The following is a 22,802-nucleotide window of genomic DNA, read 5'->3' as shown; positions in this document are numbered from 1 at the left end:
GCCCTGGGAGGCTGTTCTGGTTCTGTTTTTCCTGCGGCCAGAACAGAATCTTTAAGCAAGTCGACCCTTTGAGTGGCAGGTGCAGTCAACCGAGAGGTTCTGGTGCACCCACAAGAGCAACTAAGAGTTCATCTTGCCCTGGCCGGTTGGCTCAGTGGTAGAGCGTTGGCCCAGCATGTGAAGTCCCGGGTTTGATTCCCAGCCAGGGAACACAGGAGAAGCGCCCATCTGCTTCTCCACCCCTCCCCCTCTCCTTCCTCTCTGTCTCTCTCTTCCCCTCCTGCAGCGAGGCTCCACTGGAGCGAAGTAGGTCCCGGTACCGAGGACAGCTCCATGGCCTCTGCCTCAGGCGCTAGAATGGCTCCAGTTGCAATGGAGCAATGCCCCAGATGGGCAGAGCATCCGCCCCCTGATGGGCATGCCGGGTGGATCCCAGTCGGGTGCATGCGGGAGTCTGTCTGACTGCCTCCCCACTTCTCACTTCAGAAAAATACAAAAGCAAACAAACAAATAAAAAAAAGCTCATCTAGACTTTTATGAGCGCCCTCCGTGCTGTCGGGGTGTGATGGATGAGTCAACCTGAGCCAAAGCAGAGAAGGACCCAAAGCAGGCAGGGAGCCCTCCGTGACTATCTCAGAAGGTCACAAGTTATCGACTCTGACTGCAAGTCAGGCCCGATGCCCTTTTACTCAACGGAGGCAGAAAGCAATGAGCAACTGAAACCACAGCTATACTAAAGAAACCCGATCGTGAGCACCAGGAGCCGGCGAGGGCACAACCGCAGAGCCACAGCGGTGGCCAAGGAACCTGGCAGCCTTGCAGCTCCAGGCCCGCCACTTTGTGGCTGGGCGACTGGGGGCAATTTTCTTAAGCTCTGCAGCCTCAGTTTTCTCATCTGTAAAATAGGGATCTATTTCATAGGCCTGGTATGAGGCTCAACCAGCACATATAAGAAGACTGAGAACCACACCTACACAGATTAAATTTATCAACCTTCTGAAAATGCCACACAGTGTGACTGTCCTTAGCTTTCTCTTTGTCTTTTCTTTCTTATGGTGAAATACATATTTAAAAGTACACATGCTTTTAAATAATGATAGGTATAAATAATGATTATAAAATGAACATCCAAGGACTCACCACTCACTTTAACCCTTTGAGTAGTAAGCTTTTTGTTAACCCTCTGAGTAAGGACATACATGAACGTTTGTACTACTCAAAGGGTTAAGAAAATTAATGGAAGGGAGGGGAGTGGGGGAGGGGAGGGACATAAAGAGGGACAAGTATAAGGTGACGGAGAATGATTTGACTTTGGGTGACAGGTATACAACATAATCGACTGTCTAAATCAGGGGTCTCAAACTCGCGGCCTGCGGACCACATGCGGCCCGCCGAACAATTTTGTGCGGCCTGCAGACTAATTCACGAAGTTCAAAATATTTTGGATAAAATTAAGTAAGCCTAGGGGCCTACTTGTATTTTTCATTTCTCTAGCATCCTAGCTAGATATTAGCTTAGTTAACAGCAGTTGTGATGCGAACTACAGTTTCTGGTCGTTTTGTGACACTGAGTAAACTGCATGTACGATTGTGCTTGTTGTACTGATTTTTTTTTTTTTCAACTGCAGTGAGAAAAGTGTTGCGTAACAGTTGCCTTTTGTAGACCTAGTGCGGCCCGCCGAACGGCTGTGATCTTGCTCTGCGGCCCACATGCTGAGTTGAGTTTGAGACCCCTGGTCTAAATGATGTGGAGATGTTTGCCCAACATATTGAATAGCTATGTCCTCTAGTTGACCAATGTCATCTTGTTAAATTTAACCATCTAGGTAAAATAATAATAAAGAAAAATAATGAAGCCAGGGCCTTGGCTGTGCCCTCCCTTCTCCGGCCCCCTCCCGTTTCTGTCCCCAAGTAAACGCTGTTTCCAAATTTTCTGTTTATCATCCTTATTTTTCTTCATGGTTTTATTATATAGGTGTATATCCCTTAAACCAGTGATTTTCAACCTTTTTTTTTCATGGCACAAACACACACTAATTACTAAGGTCAGTGCCCCTGACTAAATACAACCATTTTCATCTCATGGCACAAATACATTAGTTACTAAGGAAGAAGAGGCCAGGGCCCCTTTTTCTTTAGTAATTAGTTTATGAGTACGTGAGAGACAAAGGTTGAAAATCACTGCATATCAACTTGTTTTGCCCAGTTTGGGAATTTATACGATCAGGATCCTGTTGGGCACATGTGCTCCTGTGATGTTCTCTTGATAGTATGACTTTTAACTCCGTCTGCGTGGGCAGGTGTGGTTGTGCTTTGTTCACCGTCACTCCCAAAGAGAATCCCATTGAACGAACAGGCCACCATATATTCCTCCTCTGTTTAGCTGTTTTTAAATTTAATACTCCATCAGGAGACGACCCAGCTTCTCCCCAGATGCAGCCACGGGCTCCACGTGTTTTCTAACGTCCCCACGAGATGTCCCTTGGCGGACACTGTTACCTGCACCAAGTGAGTGTCCTGCCAGGTCTGGAAAAACTGTTTTTGCTCAGAGGATTTTACATATTCCCTCTGCCAACACTAGTCTGTTTTGTTTACAATCCCGTCCACTCATGAGATAGAAGTAACTAGTGCAGAACAAACCCAGAACATTCCTCAGTTTCCCTGTGGGAATAAGTAACCAGCATGTCAAAATCTCAGGCCTGCCTGAGGTTTATACCCGTCCTGCACCTCCCATCTAAGGCTGGTTTTCCCCTAGTTTCAGCCCAACTGGTTCAACTACTAAAAAAAAGTCTAAAATATTTTTGTAGCATAGGCGGGAAACAAAACACACATCGCTATCACTAGACAACTACTTGAATTACTCAGGGAGCTGAGGAGAATGGTACTGTATCTATAAAACAAACTGAGCTATTGCACATTTTTTACCAGTTAAATTATTTACTTTCCCTCTTTTTGGTAAGAAATCATATACCAACTGACCAGAGGTGGTACAGCGGATAGACTGCTGACCTGGGATGCTGAGGTCCCAGGTCTGAAACCCCAAGGTCACCAGGTTGAGCACAGCTCATCCAGCTTGAGAGTGGGGTCGCCAGCTTGAGCATGGGATCATTGATATGATCTCACGGTCACTGGCTTGAGCCCGAAGTTCAATGTCTTGAAGCCCAAGGTCGCTGGCTTGAGCAAGGGGTCACTGGCTTAGCTGGAGGCCCCTCTTCAAGGCACGTATGAGAAGCAATCAATGAACAACTAAGGTGCTGCAACTATGAGTGGATGCTTCTCATCTCATCTTCTTGTCTCTCTCTCACTTAAAAAAAAAAATCACAGACCCGTAAATTGAAAAAAATACATTAAAACAGATAGCTAAATAAACTTTAAAAAATCAGTGCAGTCAGAGAAGTTCAGAAATATGGAAGGAAAATAAAGGCTTCCCAAACCTCAGTGACCTCTGTGTGATGAACAGGGTAAAGTCCGTACTTAGAAGTGACCCAAAGCCATGGTAATGTCCCACGTCTAAAGTTTATGTTTAAGGAAACCACTGGGAAGTCGGATATTTACTTCTTTGCTGATTAGAAGCCGAGTCTCTCTCCCTCTGCCACCCTCGGCCACAGAGAGGCCCAGAGCGTGCTCTGCAGGCACCTCCGCCAGTCAGTGTCCTCCCTGGCAGGGACCCCGTGAACTGCGTGAGAACATGTGCATAAATGCATTTCTTTCTAGAGTTTTGTTTTAAACAACAGATGTGTAAACAAAATTTAAAAATCGGACAGGATCTTTAATATGGTTTTTTTTCTTCCACGGAAATGTGAACAAAGCATTTCTTGGCTCCACTGAGCTGGCACTCTCTCTGATGACTGAGGGTCTTTTGTTGTTTTGTTTTGTTTTCTAAAAACAATTTGGGATTTTTCTCCTCACAAAACATTACATGTTTATGGAGAAAATGCAGAAAACACAGATGAGCCAAACAATTTTTCGTAAGGAAAAAAACATAATCCCACCATTCCAGGGTCCACATTTTGGTCTAACCCTCTCCATTGTTTTGCAACATAATGTCTGTAGTATAACCAGTCCTTTTTTTTTTTTTTTTTTTTTTTACAGAGAGAGGGATAGATAGGGACAGACAGACAGGAACAGAGAGAGATGAGAAGCATCAATCATCAGTTTTTTTTTTGTTGCCACACCTTAGTTGTTCATTGATTGATTTCTCATATGTGCCTTGACTGGGGGCTACAGCAGACCGAGTAACCCCTTGCTCGAGCCAGTGACCTTGGGCTCAAGCTGGTGAGCTTTGCTCAAACCAGATGAGCCCGCGCTCAAGCTGGAGACCTCGAGGTCTCGAACCTGGGTCCTCTGTATCCCAGTCCGATGCTCTATCCACTGCGCCACCACCTGGTCAGGCTTTGGTGCCTTCCTTAAGAAGCTACACTCATTCTGCCCTGCATATCTCAAGACATTTTATTTTATAGAAAAAATAACTGAATTTCATTACAATCAGTCCATTTTTATAAATATGTGCTACCATTATACTCTGTTGAGGCCTTATATTTTCCATATGAATATTCCTTACACACATTATTTAATAGCTGCAAGGTATTCTTTTTAACAAATGTACCATAATTTATTTAACAATTACCGTATTTTGGACATTTTGGTTATGGAGGGGTTCAGAACAAGTCACCCCCAAGATGTGCCTCTGTCATAGGCAGATTATTTTGAGCTAAAGGTAACCAAGACCCCATGGGCTTAAGTGACATTTCTGTCCCCTTTGACTACCTAGAACAGTTTAAATTGGGGGCACTGGCCATAGTAAAGAATAAGCAGAGGTAACCTTGACCTGGCTATAGAGCAGGGCAACCTGCTAACTACCTACCGCACACCTGTCCTTACTGTCCTCCCGTGACCTTCCTCCCTCTGAGGTCCCACTGCACCTTACCTCCCCGTTGGCTCAGAATGTCGTGTGTCCCTCGTTTTCCCTTTCTGTCTCCGAACCTCTCCTGTCTGTGGGGTTGCTGATTCTCTCATATCTGTGGGGTTCCTATGTGTATGTATGTAATTAAATTTGATGATTTCCTCCTGTCTGTCTGTCTCACGCAGATTTAATTATTAGACCAGCCAAAAGGCCACTGAAGGGCAGAAGCAAGGTTTGGTAATTCTTAATTTTTCAACATTAAAACAATGATAAACAATACTGTCTTGAACATCCAGGTGTACACACATTTGTGGCAACATTTATGATAATTTTTAAAGGCTACTTCGTAAGTGAAACTGGCGGATTAACGAGAACAGCCTTCCGTGATGTCGGTGGCTGACGGGTCCCCGACCACCGCGCCGGGTACGGGGATTCCAGCCGCTCCCTCGTCAGCACTGAGCTGAAGCCTGTTCTAAGTTTGCTAAAATGGTCCCCAAACAGCGCTTGCTTTAATTTTGCGCTGATGTACCTACTTGGGAGGCTGAGTGTTTCTCCTATTTATCGCCTGTTTGTATTTCCACCTGGGTCCTAAGTAGAGAGATTTAATGAGCTTTTTCTAGCCCCAACTTCTGGCTTCTCAGAAAAGGGAACTGTGTCTCGGGAAGGCTACATCGTTGGGCAGAAGCAATTATCTGGTATTTGCTCCGTGGGAGTTTAGTTTCCTCAGACAAAAGCTGCTTCAGTCTAAAAGGACAGGTTAGGATTAAACGCACAATGACTCAGTTCCGTGGTGAGGAGTGTGAGGGGCACACTCAGAGATGACTTCAGGAGAAAGGGAGAAGAGAGTCCTGCTGAATGTGCACAGTGGTGTGGAGAAACTGTCCTAAGCAGCAGAGTCTGAGCTAGATGAAGACACTCACCCACACCCCGGGCATCTCCCTGCCCCACCCCAAGGTTTTCCAGGTGTGCGTGGGCCCCAGGTGAGGGACGCTGGGCCAGGAGGAGGGGTCAGGGAAGTCACTGAGGTTAAAAGGTCCACCGATCCTGGGGTAGCACAAGAAGCCCCGGCTCTGACTCACAGGCCCCTGGGGTGAATCTAAGTCCTGCCGTGACCCCCTGCGAACCTGTTTGCACATTCCTGAAATGATAATGGTGTCCACCAAGGAGGAGGAAGAGGAGGAGGAGCAGGAGGAGGAGGAGGAGGAGGAGGAGGAAGAAGAGGAGGAAGAGGAGGAGGAGGAAGGGGAGGAGGTAGAGGAGGAGGTGGAGGAGGAGGAGGAGGAGGGGGAGGAGTGGAGGAGGAGGGGGAGGAGTGGAGGAGGAAGAGGGGGAGGAGTGGAGGAGGAAGAGAAGAGGAAGGGGAGGAGGTAGAGGAGGAGGTGGAGGAGGAGGAGGAGGAGGGGGAGGAGTGGAGGAAGAGGAGGAGGAGTGGAGGAGGAAGAGGGGGAGGAGTGGAGGAGGAAGAGGGGGAAGAGTGCAGGAGGAGGAGGGGGAGGAGGAGGAGGAGGGGGAGGAGGAGGAGGAGGTGGAGGAGGAGGAGGAGGAGGTGGAGGAGGAGGAGGAAGGGAGGAGGTAGAGGAGAAGGAGGGCGGAGGAGGTGGAGGAGGAGAAGGAGGGCGGAGGAGGTGGAGGAGGAGAAGGAGGGTGGAGGAGGAGAAGGAGGGTGGAGGAGGAGGAGAGAGAGGAGGTGGAGGAGGTGGATGTGGAGGGGGAGGTGGAGGAGGAAGAGGAGGAGGGGGAGGAGTGGAGGGGGAGGAGTGGAGGGGGAGGAGGGGAGAAGGTAGAGGAGGAAGAGGAGGTGGAGGAGGTAGAGGAGGAGGGGAGAAGGTAGAGGAGGAGGAGGAGGGGGAAGAGGTGGAGGGGGAGGAGGAGGAGGGGGAGGAGGTGGAGGAGGAGGAGGGGGAAGAGGTGGAGGAGGTAGAGGAGGAGGGGAGAAGGTAGAAGAGGAGGAGGAGGGGGAGGAGGTGGATGTGGAGGGGGAGGGGGAGGAGGAAGAGGAGGAGGGGGAGGAGGGGAGAAGGTAGAGGAGGAGGAGGTGGAGGAGGTGGATGTGGAGGGGGAGGTGGAGGAGGAAGAAGAGGAGGGGGAGGAGTGGAGGGGGAGGAGGGGAGAAGGCAGAGGAGGAGGGGGTGGAGGAGGTGGATGTGGAGGGGGAGGAGGAGGAGGAAGAGGAGGAGGGGGAGGAGTGGAGGGGGAGGAGGGGAGAAGGTAGAGGAGGAAGAGGAGGTGGAGGAGGTAGAGGAGGAGGGGAGAAGGTAGAGGAGGAGGAGGAGGGGAAGGAGGTGGAGGGGGAGGAGGAGGAGGGGGAGGAGGGGGAGGAGGTGGAGGGGGAAGAGGGGGAGGAGGAGGAGGGGGAGGAGGTGGAGGGGGAAGAAGGGGAGGGGGAAGAGGTGGAGGTGGAGGAGGAGGAGGGGGAGGAGGTGGAGGAGGAGGAGGTGGAGGAGGTGGAGGGGGAAGAGGTGGAGGAGGAGGAGGGGGAGGAGGTAGAGGGGGAAGAGGAGGAGGGGGAGGAGGAGGAGGGGGAGGAGGAGGAGGGGGAGGAGGAGGAGGGGGAGGAGGAGGAGGGGGAGGAGGAAGGGGCAGAGGGGGGAGGAGGAGGAGGAGATGAGGAAATCACTGGGAGGTGGAGCACCTAGCTCAGGAGTCTGCACGTAGTGGGCCTTCAATAAACGATAACTATGGCATGGATGAACCAAATCTCTCCATAAATGCTCACTGCGTGCCACTTAAGGGCCAGGCACTGCTCTGGGCACTTGGCAGTTGCCATAGACAGTAAATAGCAGATAAGCCCAGTGCAGAGCTGTAACCAGTGATAAGAACATGAGTAAACACAGAGCAGGTTGGGACGATGGGAGGGCAAGGCTGACCTCCCTGAGAAGGTGACTGTGGAGCAGAATCTTGGAGGAAGTGACTGAGCCTGGTGCCTGGGAGAGGGAACAGCCACAGAAACGCCCCCAAAGCAGGTGTTGGTCTGACGGGGTCAAGGTCCAGCAAGAGGCCGGTGTGGCTGAGTGGCGTGAACATGGAGGGAAGGTGGTAGCAGTCTGGGGCGGTTAGGGCCCCTGGCCCACCTGTGGGGTGGGTCTCTCTCTGTGCACTGGTCTCTGGGCATACAGAGACGAGACCCTGGCCCATGGGGAAGCTTAGAGTCCAGCCTAGTGGGACCCTGGGCAGCTCAGAGAACGCTGCTCCTTGGGCTCTCTCGGAAGGTTTAGCCTCTGGGATCTGTCTCACAAAGGCTCAAACTGACTGAATTCTGTGGGGTCCTTCCTTTGTCCCCTAGGGCGGAGGCAAATGCCCAGGTGAGTCTCAGAAAAGTGATCCCTAGGGTCTTCCTATCTCAAATCCACCACAGGCACCAACCCTAGGAGAGAACATTCCAGAGCTGCCCTTGCCTGCCTGGCCCTTAGTGTTTCTTCAGTACTTTGATCTTTCTGAAGAAAGGGGCTAAGCCACCCTCAGCACCGCTCTCTGAGATCCCTGGTCAGGGCCACCCCAGACTCACAACCGTAGGGCAATCCAGAGGCACGGGGCCAGGCTCAGCCACTGGAATCTGACCCACTGTGTGTCCCTGGGCAGGCGGCTGCACTCAGGAGGAATTGGGAGGGACCCCCCAGAGGACTCGTGTGAACCACATGAGCACTTGAGAGCGGAATCTTGGTCCTTGACCAGTGTGGACGCACAGACATGTTCAAGAACTGGATGAAAACATGGACCTTCTCCCCGGAAAAGTGCACGGAGGCGCCGCATTTCAGACACCATTCCAGAGAAGCCTGCGAGAGGGGTCCCTCCCGCCGGGCGTCACTTGGAGCTCGCTCGCAGCGCCCAGACCAGCACTGTCCAGCAGAAACCCGATGTGAGCCAAGTACGTAAATTTAAATTCTCTAGCAGCCACATTTTTAGAAATAGAAAATAATTTTAATACTACATTGTATTCATGAAATGTACCCCAAATAGCATCCTGTACACGAAAGTCAATATAAAAATCACTGAAGCATGTTACCCTTCTTCATTCTTAAGCCTCCGGAATCAGCCTGTCTCTTACACTCCTGGTCATCGCAGTTTGGGCTAGCCACGTTTCACGTGCTCAGTCGCCATGTGAGATGAAGAGCTAACCGGTTAGACAGCACAGCCCTCGGCTATGAAAGAACCCTTAATGAACACCACGCTCGGCTCCGACTGAAACTGCTAGGGCTTGACCCGTGCTGCTCAGACTCACCTGTTCTCCTCCTACATGGCCGGTTCTGCGCCGGCAGGCCCAGGGCGGGGCCGGAGGGCCTGTTTTCTGACCAGCTCCCAGGTGGCCCCGTGCTGCAGGGCCCCACACGGAGTAGTGAGGGTGTCACAGGGGTTCCGATGGGGGCAGGACCACAGGTGAGGGGGCAGGTTGGGAGCTGCTAGCAGGTAGGGGCTGGAGTTCAGGATGTTAGCTATGCTCAGGGTGTTTGAAGGAAAGTGTGCCATTTTCTGAAGGGAGCACCACTGCCCATAAAAACACAACCACCTGAGGCACAGAGAAGTCCAGGGACTTACCTTGGGTCACACTCCCTGCCCCTGACCGGGCTGGAATGTGAACGAGAAGTTGGTTTCTAGAAGCTGAGTTCTTAACCACAAAATTACACCATGGAATTTTCGCATTCATTTCATTCTCAAAGCAATCCAGTGAAATAAAAAGAGCAACTCTGTTCTCCATTTCCTTGATGAGGACACTGACATTTAGGGAGTTTTCATGATTATATAAGAGCATCTAGTTCAAGAGCTGTGACTGTAATTGAGGCCTCAGGACCCCTCACCCAAGGATCTATTATATCCTTATACCACAGCTTTAGACATAAAGTAAGCATCTGTTTAATGCTTTTCAATAAGAAAATGAATGAGTGAAAGGTCTGTCAGTAAACAGACACTACGTTTAGAACATCAAAAAGCCATCTTGAGAAAGAAGAACAGAGTTAGAGGAACTGAACTACATAACTTCAAGACTTCAACAAGTCTGGAGTCATCAGGACAGGGAGGCACTGACAGACTAGACAGAGAGGCCAGCGGGACAGACTAGACAGACAGGGAGGCACTGACAGACTAGACAGAGAGGCCAGCGGGACAGACTAGACAGACAGGGAGGCACTGACAGACTAGACAGAGAGGCCAGCGGGACAGACTAGACAGACAGGGAGGCACTGACAGACTAGACAGACAGGGAGGCACTGACAGACTAGACAGACAGGGAGGCACTGACAGACTAGACAGAGAGGCCAGCGGGGCAGACTAGACAGAGAGGGAGGCACTGACAGACTAGACAGAGAGGGAGGCACTGACAGACTAGACAGAGAGGGAGGCACTGACAGACTAGACAGAGAGGGAGGCACTGACAGACTAGACAGAGAGGGAGGCACTGACAGACTAGACAGACAGGGAGGCCAGCGGGGCAGACTAGACAGAGAGGGAGGCACTGACAGACTAGACAGAGAGGGAGGCACTGACAGACTAGACAGAGAGGGAGGCACTGACAGACTAGACAGAGAGGGAGGCACTGACAGACTAGACAGAGAGGGAGGCACTGACAGACTAGACAGAGAGGGAGGCACTGACAGACTAGACAGAGAGGGAGGCACTGACAGACTAGACAGAGAGGCCAGCGGGACAGACTAGACAGACAGGGAGGCACTGACAGACTAGACAGAGAGGGAGGCACTGACAGACTAGACAGAGAGGGAGGCACTGACAGACTAGACAGAGAGGGAGGCACTGACAGACTAGACAGAGAGGGAGGCACTGACAGACTAGACAGACAGGGAGGCACTGACAGACTAGACAGAGAGGGAGGCACTGACAGACTAGACAGAGAGGGAGGCACTGACAGACTAGACAGAGAGGGAGGCACTGACAGACCAGACAGAGAGGGAGGCACTGACAGACCAGACAGAGAGGGAGGCACTGACAGACTAGACAGAGAGGGAGGCACTGACAGACTAGACAGAGAGGGAGGCACTGACAGACTAGACAGAGAGGGAGGCACTGACAGACTAGACAGAGAGGGAGGCACTGACAGACTAGACAGAGAGGGAGGCACTGACAGACTAGACAGAGAGGGAGGCACTGACAGACTAGACAGACAGGGAGGCACTGACAGACTAGACAGAGAGGCCAGCGGGGCAGACTAGACAGACAGGGAGGCACTGACAGACTAGACAGAGAGGGAGGCACTGACAGACTAGACAGAGAGGGAGGCACTGACAGACTAGACAGACAGGGAGGCACTGACAGACTAGACAGAGAGGCCAGCGGGACAGACTAGACAGACAGGGAGGCACTGACAGACTAGACAGAGAGGGAGGCACTGACAGACTAGACAGAGAGGGAGGCACTGACAGACTAGACAGACAGGGAGGCACTGACAGACTAGACAGAGAGGCCAGCGGGGCAGACTAGACAGAGAGGGAGGCACTGACAGACTAGACAGAGAGGGAGGCACTGACAGACTAGACAGAGAGGGAGGCACTGACAGACTAGACAGAGAGGGAGGCACTGACAGACTAGACAGACAGGGAGGCCAGCGGGGCAGACTAGACAGAGAGGGAGGCACTGACAGACTAGACAGAGAGGGAGGCACTGACAGACTAGACAGAGAGGGAGGCACTGACAGACTAGACAGAGAGGCCAGCGGGACAGACTAGACAGAGAGGGAGGCACTGACAGACTAGACAGAGAGGGAGGCACTGACAGACTAGACAGAGAGGGAGGCACTGACAGACTAGACAGAGAGGGAGGCACTGACAGACTAGACAGAGAGGGAGGCACTGACAGACTAGACAGAGAGGGAGGCACTGACAGACCAGACAGAGAGGGAGGCACTGACAGACCAGACAGAGAGGGAGGCACTGACAGACCAGACAGAGAGGGAGGCACTGACAGACCAGACAGAGAGGGAGGCACTGACAGACTAGACAGAGAGGGAGGCACTGACAGACTAGACAGAGAGGGAGGCACTGACAGACTAGACAGAGAGGGAGGCACTGACAGACTAGACAGAGAGGGAGGCACTGACAGACCAGACAGAGAGGGAGGCACTGACAGACTAGACAGAGAGGGAGGCACTGACAGACTAGACAGAGAGGGAGGCACTGACAGACTAGACAGAGAGGCCAGCGGGACAGACTAGACAGACAGGGAGGCACTGACAGACTAGACAGAGAGGGAGGCACTGACAGACTAGACAGAGAGGGAGGCACTGACAGACTAGACAGAGAGGGAGGCACTGACAGACTAGACAGAGAGGGAGGCACTGACAGACTAGACAGAGAGGCCAGCGGGGCAGACTAGACAGAGAGGGAGGCACTGACAGACTAGACAGAGAGGGAGGCACTGACAGACTAGACAGAGAGGCCAGCGGGGCAGGCCGGAACGCAGGAGAGAGCTGCACTCTCCCCAAGAACGCCTCCAAAGTTAGTGGAGGAGTTAGAGTCTTTTTTTTTTTTTTTTTTTTAACAAATGGTGCTGGAATAAGTGGGTATCCATATGGGAAAAAAAAAAAGCTCAATCTCTACCTCACACCATTCACAAAAATTAATGAGTTGGCTCGAGACCTATATAGTAAAGCTAAACTCTCATAACACTTATAGAAGAAAACTTTGGAGAATGTCTTCATGACCTGTGAGTAGCCAAGACACAGACAGAACCATAAAAAGAAATTTTTATAAACTAAACTTCTCACTCAAAGACACCATTATATATTATCAATTACCCACTGTATATATAAAAATGCCCACAATAAGATGTTGTAAAAAAAAAAACAAAAAACAACCACCACTGGCCTGACCAGGCGGTTGCACAGTGGATAGAGCCTCGGACTGGGATGCGGAGGACCCAGGTTCGAAACTCCGAGGCCGCCAGCTTGAGCACAAGCTCATCTGGTTTGAGCAAAGCTCACCAGCTTGGACCCAAGGTCGCTGGCTTGTGCAAGGGGTCACTTGGTCTGCTTAGCTCCCTGGTCAAGGCACATATGAGAAAGCAATCAATGAACAACTAAGGAGTTGCAACAAAGAATTGATGCTTCTCATCTCTCTCCCTTCCTGTCTGTCTCTGTCATAAATAAACAAACAAACAAACCACCATCCAGGGAGAGTGAGGTTTTCCCAAACTCCCAATCTAAGTACAATAGCAGCTCCGGGCTCTGTCGTCATGGGAGGGTCTATCCCCCAAGTCAACACTCACTCCTACCCCTGCCGACCAACCCAATTTAATATTGTGACAATGACCACACTTCATGTGTCGAGGGTATCAGACAGAGGCTCACCTGTCTCGTGCCTCCTGAGAACAAAGTGCCAGGCATTGGACCGGATAAGAGATCTTCTTGCTTCAAAACAGGGCTAGTAGGGCGTTTGGGACTCTCTTGATTGAGAGTTTTCAGGATATCTGGTGCGCTGACCTTCTGAAAAAGGAAACACAAAATTAAGAAAATAATCTGCATCCCAGTTTGATATTTTTCAGATGTGGTGACTTCAGCAAGAACAGCCTGTATCTACTCCCTGCTGGCACTGACATGCAAATCCTGGGTCCTGAGCAAGGGGCACACTTCCGGTCAGGGGGATGCATACACACACCCGTGGGGCCCTGAGCCAGACCTCTCAGCAAGCTCTGGGAACTTCACCAACAGAAACGGGTCTGTTACTTATGGATTAATAAGAGCCTTAAAGAAACAGAAGTGCATGTTTTGGCCTTAATAATGATCCTGGCGTTCAATCACATGAAACAGAATAGTCACCAGATAGGCAGAGTTTTAACTCAGAAAAGTAGAGGAAAATCAAAATGTACCTCTAAACCTTATTTAAAAAATACTTTTTATAGGAAGTGAGTACTTTCATTATGTATATAGCTCTGTTCTCCAATATGGTAGCCACTAGCTAGCCCTGGCCGGGTGGCTCAATGGATAAAGCATCATTCCTGAGGTCACGGATGCTCGCTGAGGTCATGGGTTTGATCCCCAGTCAGGGCACATAGGAGAAGCAATCAATGAGTACACAACTAAATGGAACAACTAAAGTGAAACGAGTTGTTTCTCGCTCTCTCTCTCTTTCTCCCTCCCTCTTCTCTTTCTCTCCTTTCTCAAATCAATGGAAAAATTAAAAGAAATATGGTAGTCACTAGGCACATGTGGCTATTTGAATTTAAGCTCCAATTAATTGATACCAAAAAATTAATAAATTCAGCTCCTTGGTTGTACTAGACACATTTCAAGTGCTCAGTGGTTGCATGTGGCCGTAGCCAGGCAGTGCTATTGGACAGGGCTAGTCTAGAACAGTGGACGGACAGAAGACAATCTGACTTTGGGTGATGGGTATGCAACATAAGTGAACGACAAGATAACCTGGAGTTGTTATCTTTGAATATATGTATCCTGATTTATTGATGTCGCCCCATTAAAAATAAAATTATTAAAAAAAAAAAAAAAAAGAACAGTGAACACAGTGGCAAGGTGGGGAAAACTCTTCCTAGCGAAAGATACAAAGTTTCCGAATCAAGACTTTTTTAAAATTCTGGCTTAGAAATAGAACTTGAAAATATAACAGTCACACCACAGTCATAATTTTCAGGAATAAAAATCTAAGTGAGAAGTTTAGAGAACAAATAAAAAAAAATGACTACTTCCAAATTATTGTTTGTCCTCTCAATGCCCAGAACATCAACTCAATACCACCAGACATCTGTTAGAAGCAACACCATATCCAAACCCAGCAGCCGAAGTGCTGGGGGCAGAGAGAGAAGGGGAGGGAGGAGAAGACGCAGCCCTGCCCCGGGGGTCTCCCCAGTCAGAAGGAAACAGCCACACGAGTCTGGCATGAGAAAGAGGACGAAGAGCTTATGCCAGAAGGGAAGGTTGTCAACGAGAGTACGGCCTGAGTGGGGTCTAGAGGGCTGGCACGGTCAAGACCCAAACGTAAGGCACCCGAGGGCGGGGGCTATCATGACGGTCAAGTACAGAGCGTGCTCCCAGACCCAGCACCTGCAAAGACTGAAGAGGCCAGGCAAAGCCGGACACAGCTAGCACACACACAGTGGTGCCCAGGCTGTGCAGAGCACAGGTAGCGGGGGACTCTACAGGGCGGGCCCAGGGGAGGAGCCAGAGGGCGGGGAGGGGGAGGAGCCAGAGGGCAGGGGGAGGAGCCAGAGGGTGGGGGGGAGGCTGGGAGCCCAGGAGAGGACTTCAAGAATGGTGTTCAGAGAGGAGGAAAAAGTATGAGATCACTGCAGTTCTGAAATTAAAGAATTGCAAATTTAATAAAAATTTCCTATCAAATGAGAAAATACTCTTAAAAAAGTAGAAAGTGTAGGGCTGGCCAGAGGCTGGCAGGCAGGCTACCCTACTTCCACAGTCATGTGGAAGCAGAGTCAGCCTCAGAGCACGGCAACTTGAATTAAAAGCCCTAAAAAAAGTGGCTGTTAAAAAGGGCACTATGGGCCCTGGTCGGTTGGCTCAGTGGTAGAGCGTCGGCCTGGCGTGCAGGAGTCCCGGGTTCGATTCCCGGTCAGGGCACACAGGAGTAGCGCCCATCTGCTTCTCCACCCCTCCTCCTCTCCTTCCTCTCCGTCTCTCTCTTCCCCTCCCACAGCCGAGGCTCCATTCGAGCAAAGATGGTCCGGGTGCTGGGGATGGCTCCTTGGCCTCTGCCCCAGGCTCTAGAGTGGCTCTGGTCTCAACAGAGCGACGCCCCGGATGGGCAGAGCGTCGCCCCCTGGTGGGCGTGCCGGGTGGATCCCGGTCGGGCACATGCGGGAGTCTGTCTGACTGTCTCTCCCCGTTTCCAGCTTCAGAAAAATACAGAAAAAAAAAAAAAAAAAAGGGCACTATGTATCTATCAACGTGGAAAGAATTAGAATGTTAGATTTTCTTTGCAAAGCCCATTGCAGGAGTAGGCATGTGGCATGATGCCATTTCTGTACAATGCGTGTACATGTGTACCCCAAGAGGCCACTGCCGGGGCCACACCATGCCTGATTCTAACTCAGATCAGGACGGAAACAATAGAATGGAGCCAGTTGTCAATGTAAAGGTTTGCGCCTCCTAGGTGTTCGACACATAACCGTCTGATTCAGTCGTCTTGAAGGCAACACAGTTCTGAATCATAAAGACTGATGACAAAGTTCTGAAAAGGTACAAGAGAACCCTCTTTACAATAGCAATCACCTGGTGTGGCAAAGTCACAGCCAGGGAACAATGTGCTTCTCAATAGGTTAGGGTTCTGGGAAACCAGTAGTAAAGCATAAAGGCAAGTATCAATATTTTGAAATGATGAGAAAGTTGACCCAATTCTGAAGATACACCCATCTTGATTGCCTAAGGAATCCAACTTGACCTTTCCTGTCACCTCTTCCCAGTACATTCTGAAGGACTTGGGTGGCTTTGTTGTTAGTTCAGCGCCTTTATTAAAGGATGTCAAGATCCAAAGAGCAGCTTATGGACATTGTTGAGACCGGCTTTTCTTTTCCCCTGTGATTTCTAAAAAGGATTTCTATAACTATCTAGTTTGGGCTGGATCACAGAGAACATGACTGCCCTCAATGAGGTCCACTCTGCCGAGTTCCGTTTAACATTATACACCGAAAGAGCAGTATACATTAGGTTTGATTTGATCGAAGTGCAGGACCGTGCAATACTGGTGTTCGGGATTTTTGCTGATCTTAGGTAAGAGAAAGGAGAGCCACCCATTGCCACCTCTGAGATTTCATCTGAGGATTGCCTTTTATCATAAACATGCACTCGGGTATCAGAAAAATACCCAGGCTGGTCTTGGCCAATAATGCATGCTCAGAGTCAAGCTAAAGCCCAGCTGGAAGGTAGACCTCCTCTCCCGGGACCATCAGAAAGACCAACGGTCCTTCCATCTGAGGACCAAGTGTTTTAATGGTTGAAACCCAGCCCTGCTGCCTCCCTTCTCGGGCGGCTCAGCCTCTGAGGTATGGCCACCGGGAGAGCAGGAGAGAAATGGCAGGTGGAGGTACAGGGACACCAGGCCCCAAGTGGGGTGTTTCTTTAGATTGCAGGTGTCCATGAGAAACCATCGCAGAACACAAAGGGGCAGACAATGAGATAGAGTCGTCTTCTCCGCCTGTCCTCGGTCCCCCTTCTCAAACATAGCCCCTCCCTTTTTTGTTCTTTCCTGGTGAACAAGTGTGTGTTTTTATGGGCAATATAGCTCAGCCACACAGGAAAACCCCACTGGAAGGCACACAAACCCGCAAAGGAGAGGAAAGAAGAATTCGCTTCTTGAAGAACCCCTAGCCCAGCTGCTTACATGAGGGTATTTGCAGGAATAGTTCAGAACACGTCACTCACATTTAAGTGACACAGAGGAGATCCTGAGCTGTTTCCTCAGTTAACACCCTGGAGTCACCATGGGGCTTTAGAGAATCATCTGCTATTTTTGTGCCTCACTCCAGCCACCCACAAGGTGGGCACCGACATCCCCTACTTCCACAGGGCACGGCATTGTGTGCTTAATCCTGGCAAGAAGTGTCACAGCCTTCCCACAAACTGTGCGCGTAATTTCCGTGAGCTCACCCGCCAAGGCATGTGTGTAATTGCCCTCTGACGAAATGTCCTATTTAAAGAGGTACTCTTTACATTTCAACCCAATAATTATTTAGCATTTATAGATCATGCCAGGATTGCCAAGTGCTTTATAAATATTGGCTAAGCTGCTGCTTAGAAACAGCCATATCCTCAAGGAAATTGAGGACTGAGAATTTCTGCGAGATGTTTCGAGCACGTTCAGCCAAGAGTGTGGCAGTGATGTGGACACGCGCAGGACAAAGGGTCTATGCAATGGGGGCCCTGCAGCCAGAGCCGCCCGGCTCCTCCTCCCTTCCACCCTGGAGCTCCCTGTCCCATCGGACAACCTTGCAATTACCCGGCAGGCTTGTTTCAGGGGCACATGCAGCCGGGAGGGTGAACACCAGGTTATGTCAGCCTCCAAAAGCCAAACGCTAAGCGTGTGGATGCGTGGAATGTCCCATCATGCGGCAGTGACGTCCAAGGTGGGACACACGCAGGTCCACACACTTTGCCGCCCCTCTCCTAGCAGATGCTACGGGTGGGGTCCCTGCAGCAGGCTCTCCCTTGCGACCTGGCCTTGCGACTTCCCACGATGTCACACGCTCAGTTCTCTCTTTGCTCCCTCCCTCCCCCCCCCCCCCCCCCCCCCCCCGTGCCCTCATCTTTTGTGAGACAGGAATAGCACAGACCTCACAGGGCTGTTTCAAGGATCGAAAAAGTTAAAACACTTGTAAGGGCTTTACCCAACGAACAGGGCCTGAGACCTCCCTGGACCCTCAGTGTTAGCGTCAGAGAGGCTCCGCCCTGCCCAGGCGAGGAAGAGAATTATCTGTGCTTCGAGAATCACCTTCCCGATCCCTTTTCTTCAGAAGAACCTCGTCTGTCCTCATGTGGGGCATGCGACGAAGACACTAAGAGTCTGGAATCGGAATCACACAGCCTAGTCCCACTCTGCCTCCGCCCTTGTGAACTCGGTATGTTAGACACGTGGGTCTGCCTCTCACTGACGCTCAGCTTCTAGTTCTATCACGGGCATCCCAATATCTTCCTCAGGACTTTTTATTTATTTATTTATTTATTTATTTATTTATTTATTTAACAGAGACAGAGAGAGGGACAGACAGGGCCAGAGAGACAGGAACAGAGATAAGAACCATCTTAGTTGCAACACCTTAGTTGTTCATCCATTGCCCTCTCATATGTGCCTTGACCGTGGGCCTTCAGCAGACCAAGTAACCCCCTGCTCAAGCCAGCGACCTTGGGTCCAAGCTGGTGAGCCTGTACTCAAACCAGATGAGCCTGCGCTAAAGCTGGCGACCTAGGGGTGTCTAACCTGGGTCCTCAGCATCCCAGTCCGACGCTCTATCCACTGCGCCACCGCCTGGTCAGGCTTCCTCAGGACTTTTGCAAGACTCAAATGGGATAAGTATGTAAGAAGCACTGCCATCGTGCGGGAACACGGGGCTTCCCAGGATGCGTGAGAACCCTCTCCTACCCGCTGACGCGGGATGGCAGTCCAGACGGTGTTGACGTGTCCCTGGGCAGCCACTAGGAACTAACGCTTGTTTGTTCCAAATACATTTTGCATACTCTAGAACCCAATGCTGAAGCAAGGCCCGAGGGCCAGCGGCATCACGTGCTCTTGAGAAATGAGGCCGAGATTCTGCGCGTCAGGCCTGCCCAGGTCTGCTGAAGCGGAAGCCACAGGGCCACATCCCCAGGGGCTCAGGACGCGCCTAAGCTGCCAATCACTGCTCTGGAGCCCCGCCCCAAGCCCGCCCCAAACCAGAGCTTCCTGCCACTTTCCGGTTATGGAACCAGGGTCATGTGATACAATCTTTCTAAGCCTCAGTTTCCCTCAATGTAACATAGGGTAGCATAGGGCCGACATCTACCTCATGGGGTGGTGTGAGGATCAAGTAAGATGGTCCAGCGAAAGCTAAAGCTTTTAGCTCCGAGTCTGGTGCATAAGAAACGCTACCATTCAGCTCCTGTATTCCGATAACTTAAGACAGCAAGTTCAGATGCGATATTATCTCAGGGGAGATTTGCAACAAGGCTGGGCTCTGTCAGAACAGGTATAATTATCTTCATGTCACCGGGGCAGGGGGGATCCTGAGGCTCGGGAGTTCACGGGACTTGTCCAAGGTGCAGAGGCGCTGGTATGGCAGGTTCTGAAATCTTGAGTGTGTGTGTCTGTGTCCCCGCAAGAGAGCAAGGCTGACCTCATCCCTTTGCCTCAAGTACAGTCTGTTTGGGGACATCCTGAATAGAGCCCCCAGTCACAGAGTAGGGGCCCCTGTCCAGCCAAGCAGGGCAGTCGCAGTGTATCACCCTGTAAGCCGCCAGCTGGTGGCTCCTGCCGTGGCCAGGTCGCCTCGCTGGACTAGGACCCAGCTTTTCTGAGCCTAAGTTGCCTCGGGCTTGGGGAATTCTGGGGGGAGCCAGAGTGACTCTCCCCTCAAAAGTCCTCACAAGACGAGCTCTCTGGCAGGACAGATGACTGCAGAGTCACTCTCCTGACCGCGTCTGACCGCATGGCAGTCCTAACAGAGACCGGGGCAGGTTTTCAGCGGAGGTGGTCGGAGAAGGATGTAGGAATTCCTCTGGACTCTCGGCGAGGGTCCCTGCAGGTCCGGGAACAGCTGGCCGTCTCAGGCCTGCAGGTGAGCCCCTTCCCTTTTCTGCGGCCTTGACGCCTGAAGGAACACCAGGGGACACGCGGAAGTCCCACTGGCCTGGACTTAGGCTGGGGCCTCTCCCTGTCCTGAACTGTTTTCTAAATTGACCTTGAATTTTGATCTTCCTTTGGCCTGGCCTCCACACCGAGAGGGGTTTAGAATTATGCTTTTCAGACTGCTTCGTGGTTTGTTATAAAAGAAAAGGGAAAATCAAGTCTCTAGAAAAAAAGGGCTAGAAAGCAATTCTGTGGTGGCCTGGTGGCCATGGGGAATAAATACCCTGGTGGCGACGTTGATGGCTGTGTCAGACTGGCTCCTTCTCTCCGTCCGGCTCGCTCGCTGCCGAGGGCCCGTGCTGCAGAGCTGCTTGTCAGCAGTCATGTCATTCTGGGACTTGGACAACTCTAGGAAACAAATACAAGGGTGACAGGTGAGTGTGCACAGCATTGCCAAGTGAGATCCAGGTGAGCCCTGCTTGGGGGTTCCCTCAGCCACATAGAGAGGGGCCCAGGGCCCACGAGGGCAAGTTAATGGAGGGGGGAAGGTAGTGTGTGGCCAACACCACGCTTCGGGCCCTGGGAGCTCAGACAACTGGGGGTGTCCCCAGACAGACACTGCGTTCTGCACAGGGCAAAAGCGTTGGATTCCGAAAAGGTGGTGGCCTTCCGCACACTTCTGTGGGCCGGGGCCACCATCAGAGCAGGAGTGACAGGAAGCTCTTCCCATCCATGTGGCTCTGTCTCTGGGCCACATGTCATGTGAACAACTGTCCAAAACACAGTGAAGTCAGCCTAACCAACCCAGCCAGCTTTGTAGGGGTTCCTTACAAAGATTTTATAACCAAGGACAATTTATATTGACTTTTGGAAGGGAGCTGTCCTTGTAACCATTTCAGTAGCAAAACCTGAAAAGATGACTTTAAATTTGGTTGGCTTTGTAACAAAATGTATTAGGAATGCTGCACACCCCAGCCAGCATAGGTCTGCAGAAAGTTGTTTTCTCTAGAGGCCCCCCCCCCCCCCGGCAATGCCCTCCAAAGCCCCAGTGTGCACCTTCCCCACCAGCATGTACAGGAGCCCGTTGTCTGAGAGCAATGCCATCCACACAGCTCTTGAGTCAGCCACCTGCACACTATGGAGCATCTTTCTAGGCCTGGCAGCTAGAACGGCCCCGCACCGGGGGTGGGGGGTGGGGGGGCGTGTGAGTGGACAAGGTGAACCGTGTGCCCTGCCCCTCCAGCGGTCTGAGGGACTAGGCGTCTGAGCTGACTCCGAGGCACGATTCCACACTGGCCGTGGGGGTAGGGGATCACAGAAGCCACGGGGGTGGGGAGAGGCTGTGCATCCAGAAAGAGCCGCAGGGCCGTCAGCCTCAGCCTCAGCGGGGGAGGAGCCAGCTCGGAGCGTGGGCGGCTGCCACGCGGAAACTGCGGCCTGGGCCGGTACGCACAGCACGTGGATGTCGTCCCACTGCCCGGCCAAGGGGCGGGGATGTTTTTATTAGTAAACAGGCCATGAAATTCGGGTGCTGCCCCCTTAGCAGAGGGGGACACACGGTCACATGGCAGAGTCACTTCTCTGCTTATCTGAAGCGTGGCTTTTGCTTTGGCTGTCTTTGTGCTGTAGCTCAGAAGGGCTCATGGGAAGCACAGAGGACTAACGAACATCAATAACAGGGTTGTCTCCAGCCAGGTACAACGCTGAGACCGCCCACCGACCACATGGAGAAAGGGTGATGAGCGGAAGAGAGATAGACCAGTGAAGAGAAAGGAGGCCCAGGACCCCGCCCCCCAGGGAGCTCCTGCAGGTCCCTGGCTGCCCCCAGCACAGCGCGCAGGAGGCCTGAGGCCGGGCCTGCCCTTGGACTTGTTTAAGGATAAACGGGAAGCCATAGTTGAGCAGAAAGACTATTGAGAGAAACAAGGTTTCTGAGTGGTAACTCTGGGCTCCTTGCAATGTGCACGGTTACTGCTAATTAAAAATAAATAAATTACCAAAAAGAAGAGGGGACCCGACAAGTAATTTCACGCACAGACAGACAGACCCAGGGCCCCACCCAGCCTGTAGGGGTTGGCTTTGGAACACTGGAATCGTCTCTCTCGTGTTCCCTTTGTCCTGGGGAGAAGCCAGGGTGGGCGTCCCTGCTGCCGCGAACCCCTTGCGCCACGCGCTGACTGGGGCGGGCACACAGGAGTGGGGGACAGGGAGCCAGCCAGCCCACTGAGGTGTCTCCTCCTCCTCAGAGACACAGAGGCCCCTGCGGTGGGGGTGCGGAGGTGACGGGCCAGGGGCTGTGGCTTGCCCCAGAAGCCAGAGACAGAGGGGGGCCCTGTCACCGCTGTGGCCCGGGGGCATGGCAGGCGAGCGGTGCTGGGGAAAGAAAGGGAAGAGGCATCCACTTACTTTTCATGTGGGTGGTAACAGACAGGAACAAATTCTCCACGGACTTGTTAAACCCTTTGGACTGACCCAGTTCCTGTAACTAAAGCAGAGAGGGAGAGAGAATGAGAGCCGCGGTTGCCGCCTCACGTCTCCCCCGGCGGTCACCAGGCAGCCAACCCCCAACACCGGCAGACGTGCGCAGGTGGGTGGGTGTGGGTCCTCGGGGTGCATGCGGGTGTGGGCATGTGTGTGTCTGGAGTGGACAGAGCACTGTCCCCTCAAGGGACAGAG

General features: G+C 51.7%; 1 protein-coding gene across 3 annotated transcripts in view; it reads right to left on the bottom strand.

Annotated features, from left to right (window-relative positions):
• The window catches only part of SYTL3 (synaptotagmin like 3), an 80,713-nt gene that overhangs the window by 17,609 nt on the left and 40,302 nt on the right, over positions 1–22,802 (bottom strand). For all 3 annotated transcript variants that reach the window (XM_066247925.1, XM_066247923.1, XM_066247924.1), the window contains exons 7-9: positions 22,533–22,611; positions 20,410–20,534; positions 13,193–13,327 (exon numbers count right to left, since the gene is read on the bottom strand). In XM_066247925.1, the coding sequence (XP_066104022.1) occupies positions 13,193–13,327; positions 20,410–20,534; positions 22,533–22,611 (339 nt within the window). The remainder of the gene's footprint in view (positions 1–13,192; positions 13,328–20,409; positions 20,535–22,532; positions 22,612–22,802) is intronic.

This window comes from Saccopteryx bilineata, chromosome 12, assembly GCF_036850765.1.
Source record: "Saccopteryx bilineata isolate mSacBil1 chromosome 12, mSacBil1_pri_phased_curated, whole genome shotgun sequence".
Lineage (NCBI taxonomy): Eukaryota > Metazoa > Chordata > Mammalia > Chiroptera > Emballonuridae > Saccopteryx > Saccopteryx bilineata.
The sequence above is the reverse complement of the archived record's forward strand: the minus strand, read 5'-3'. Positions and strand labels throughout refer to the sequence as shown.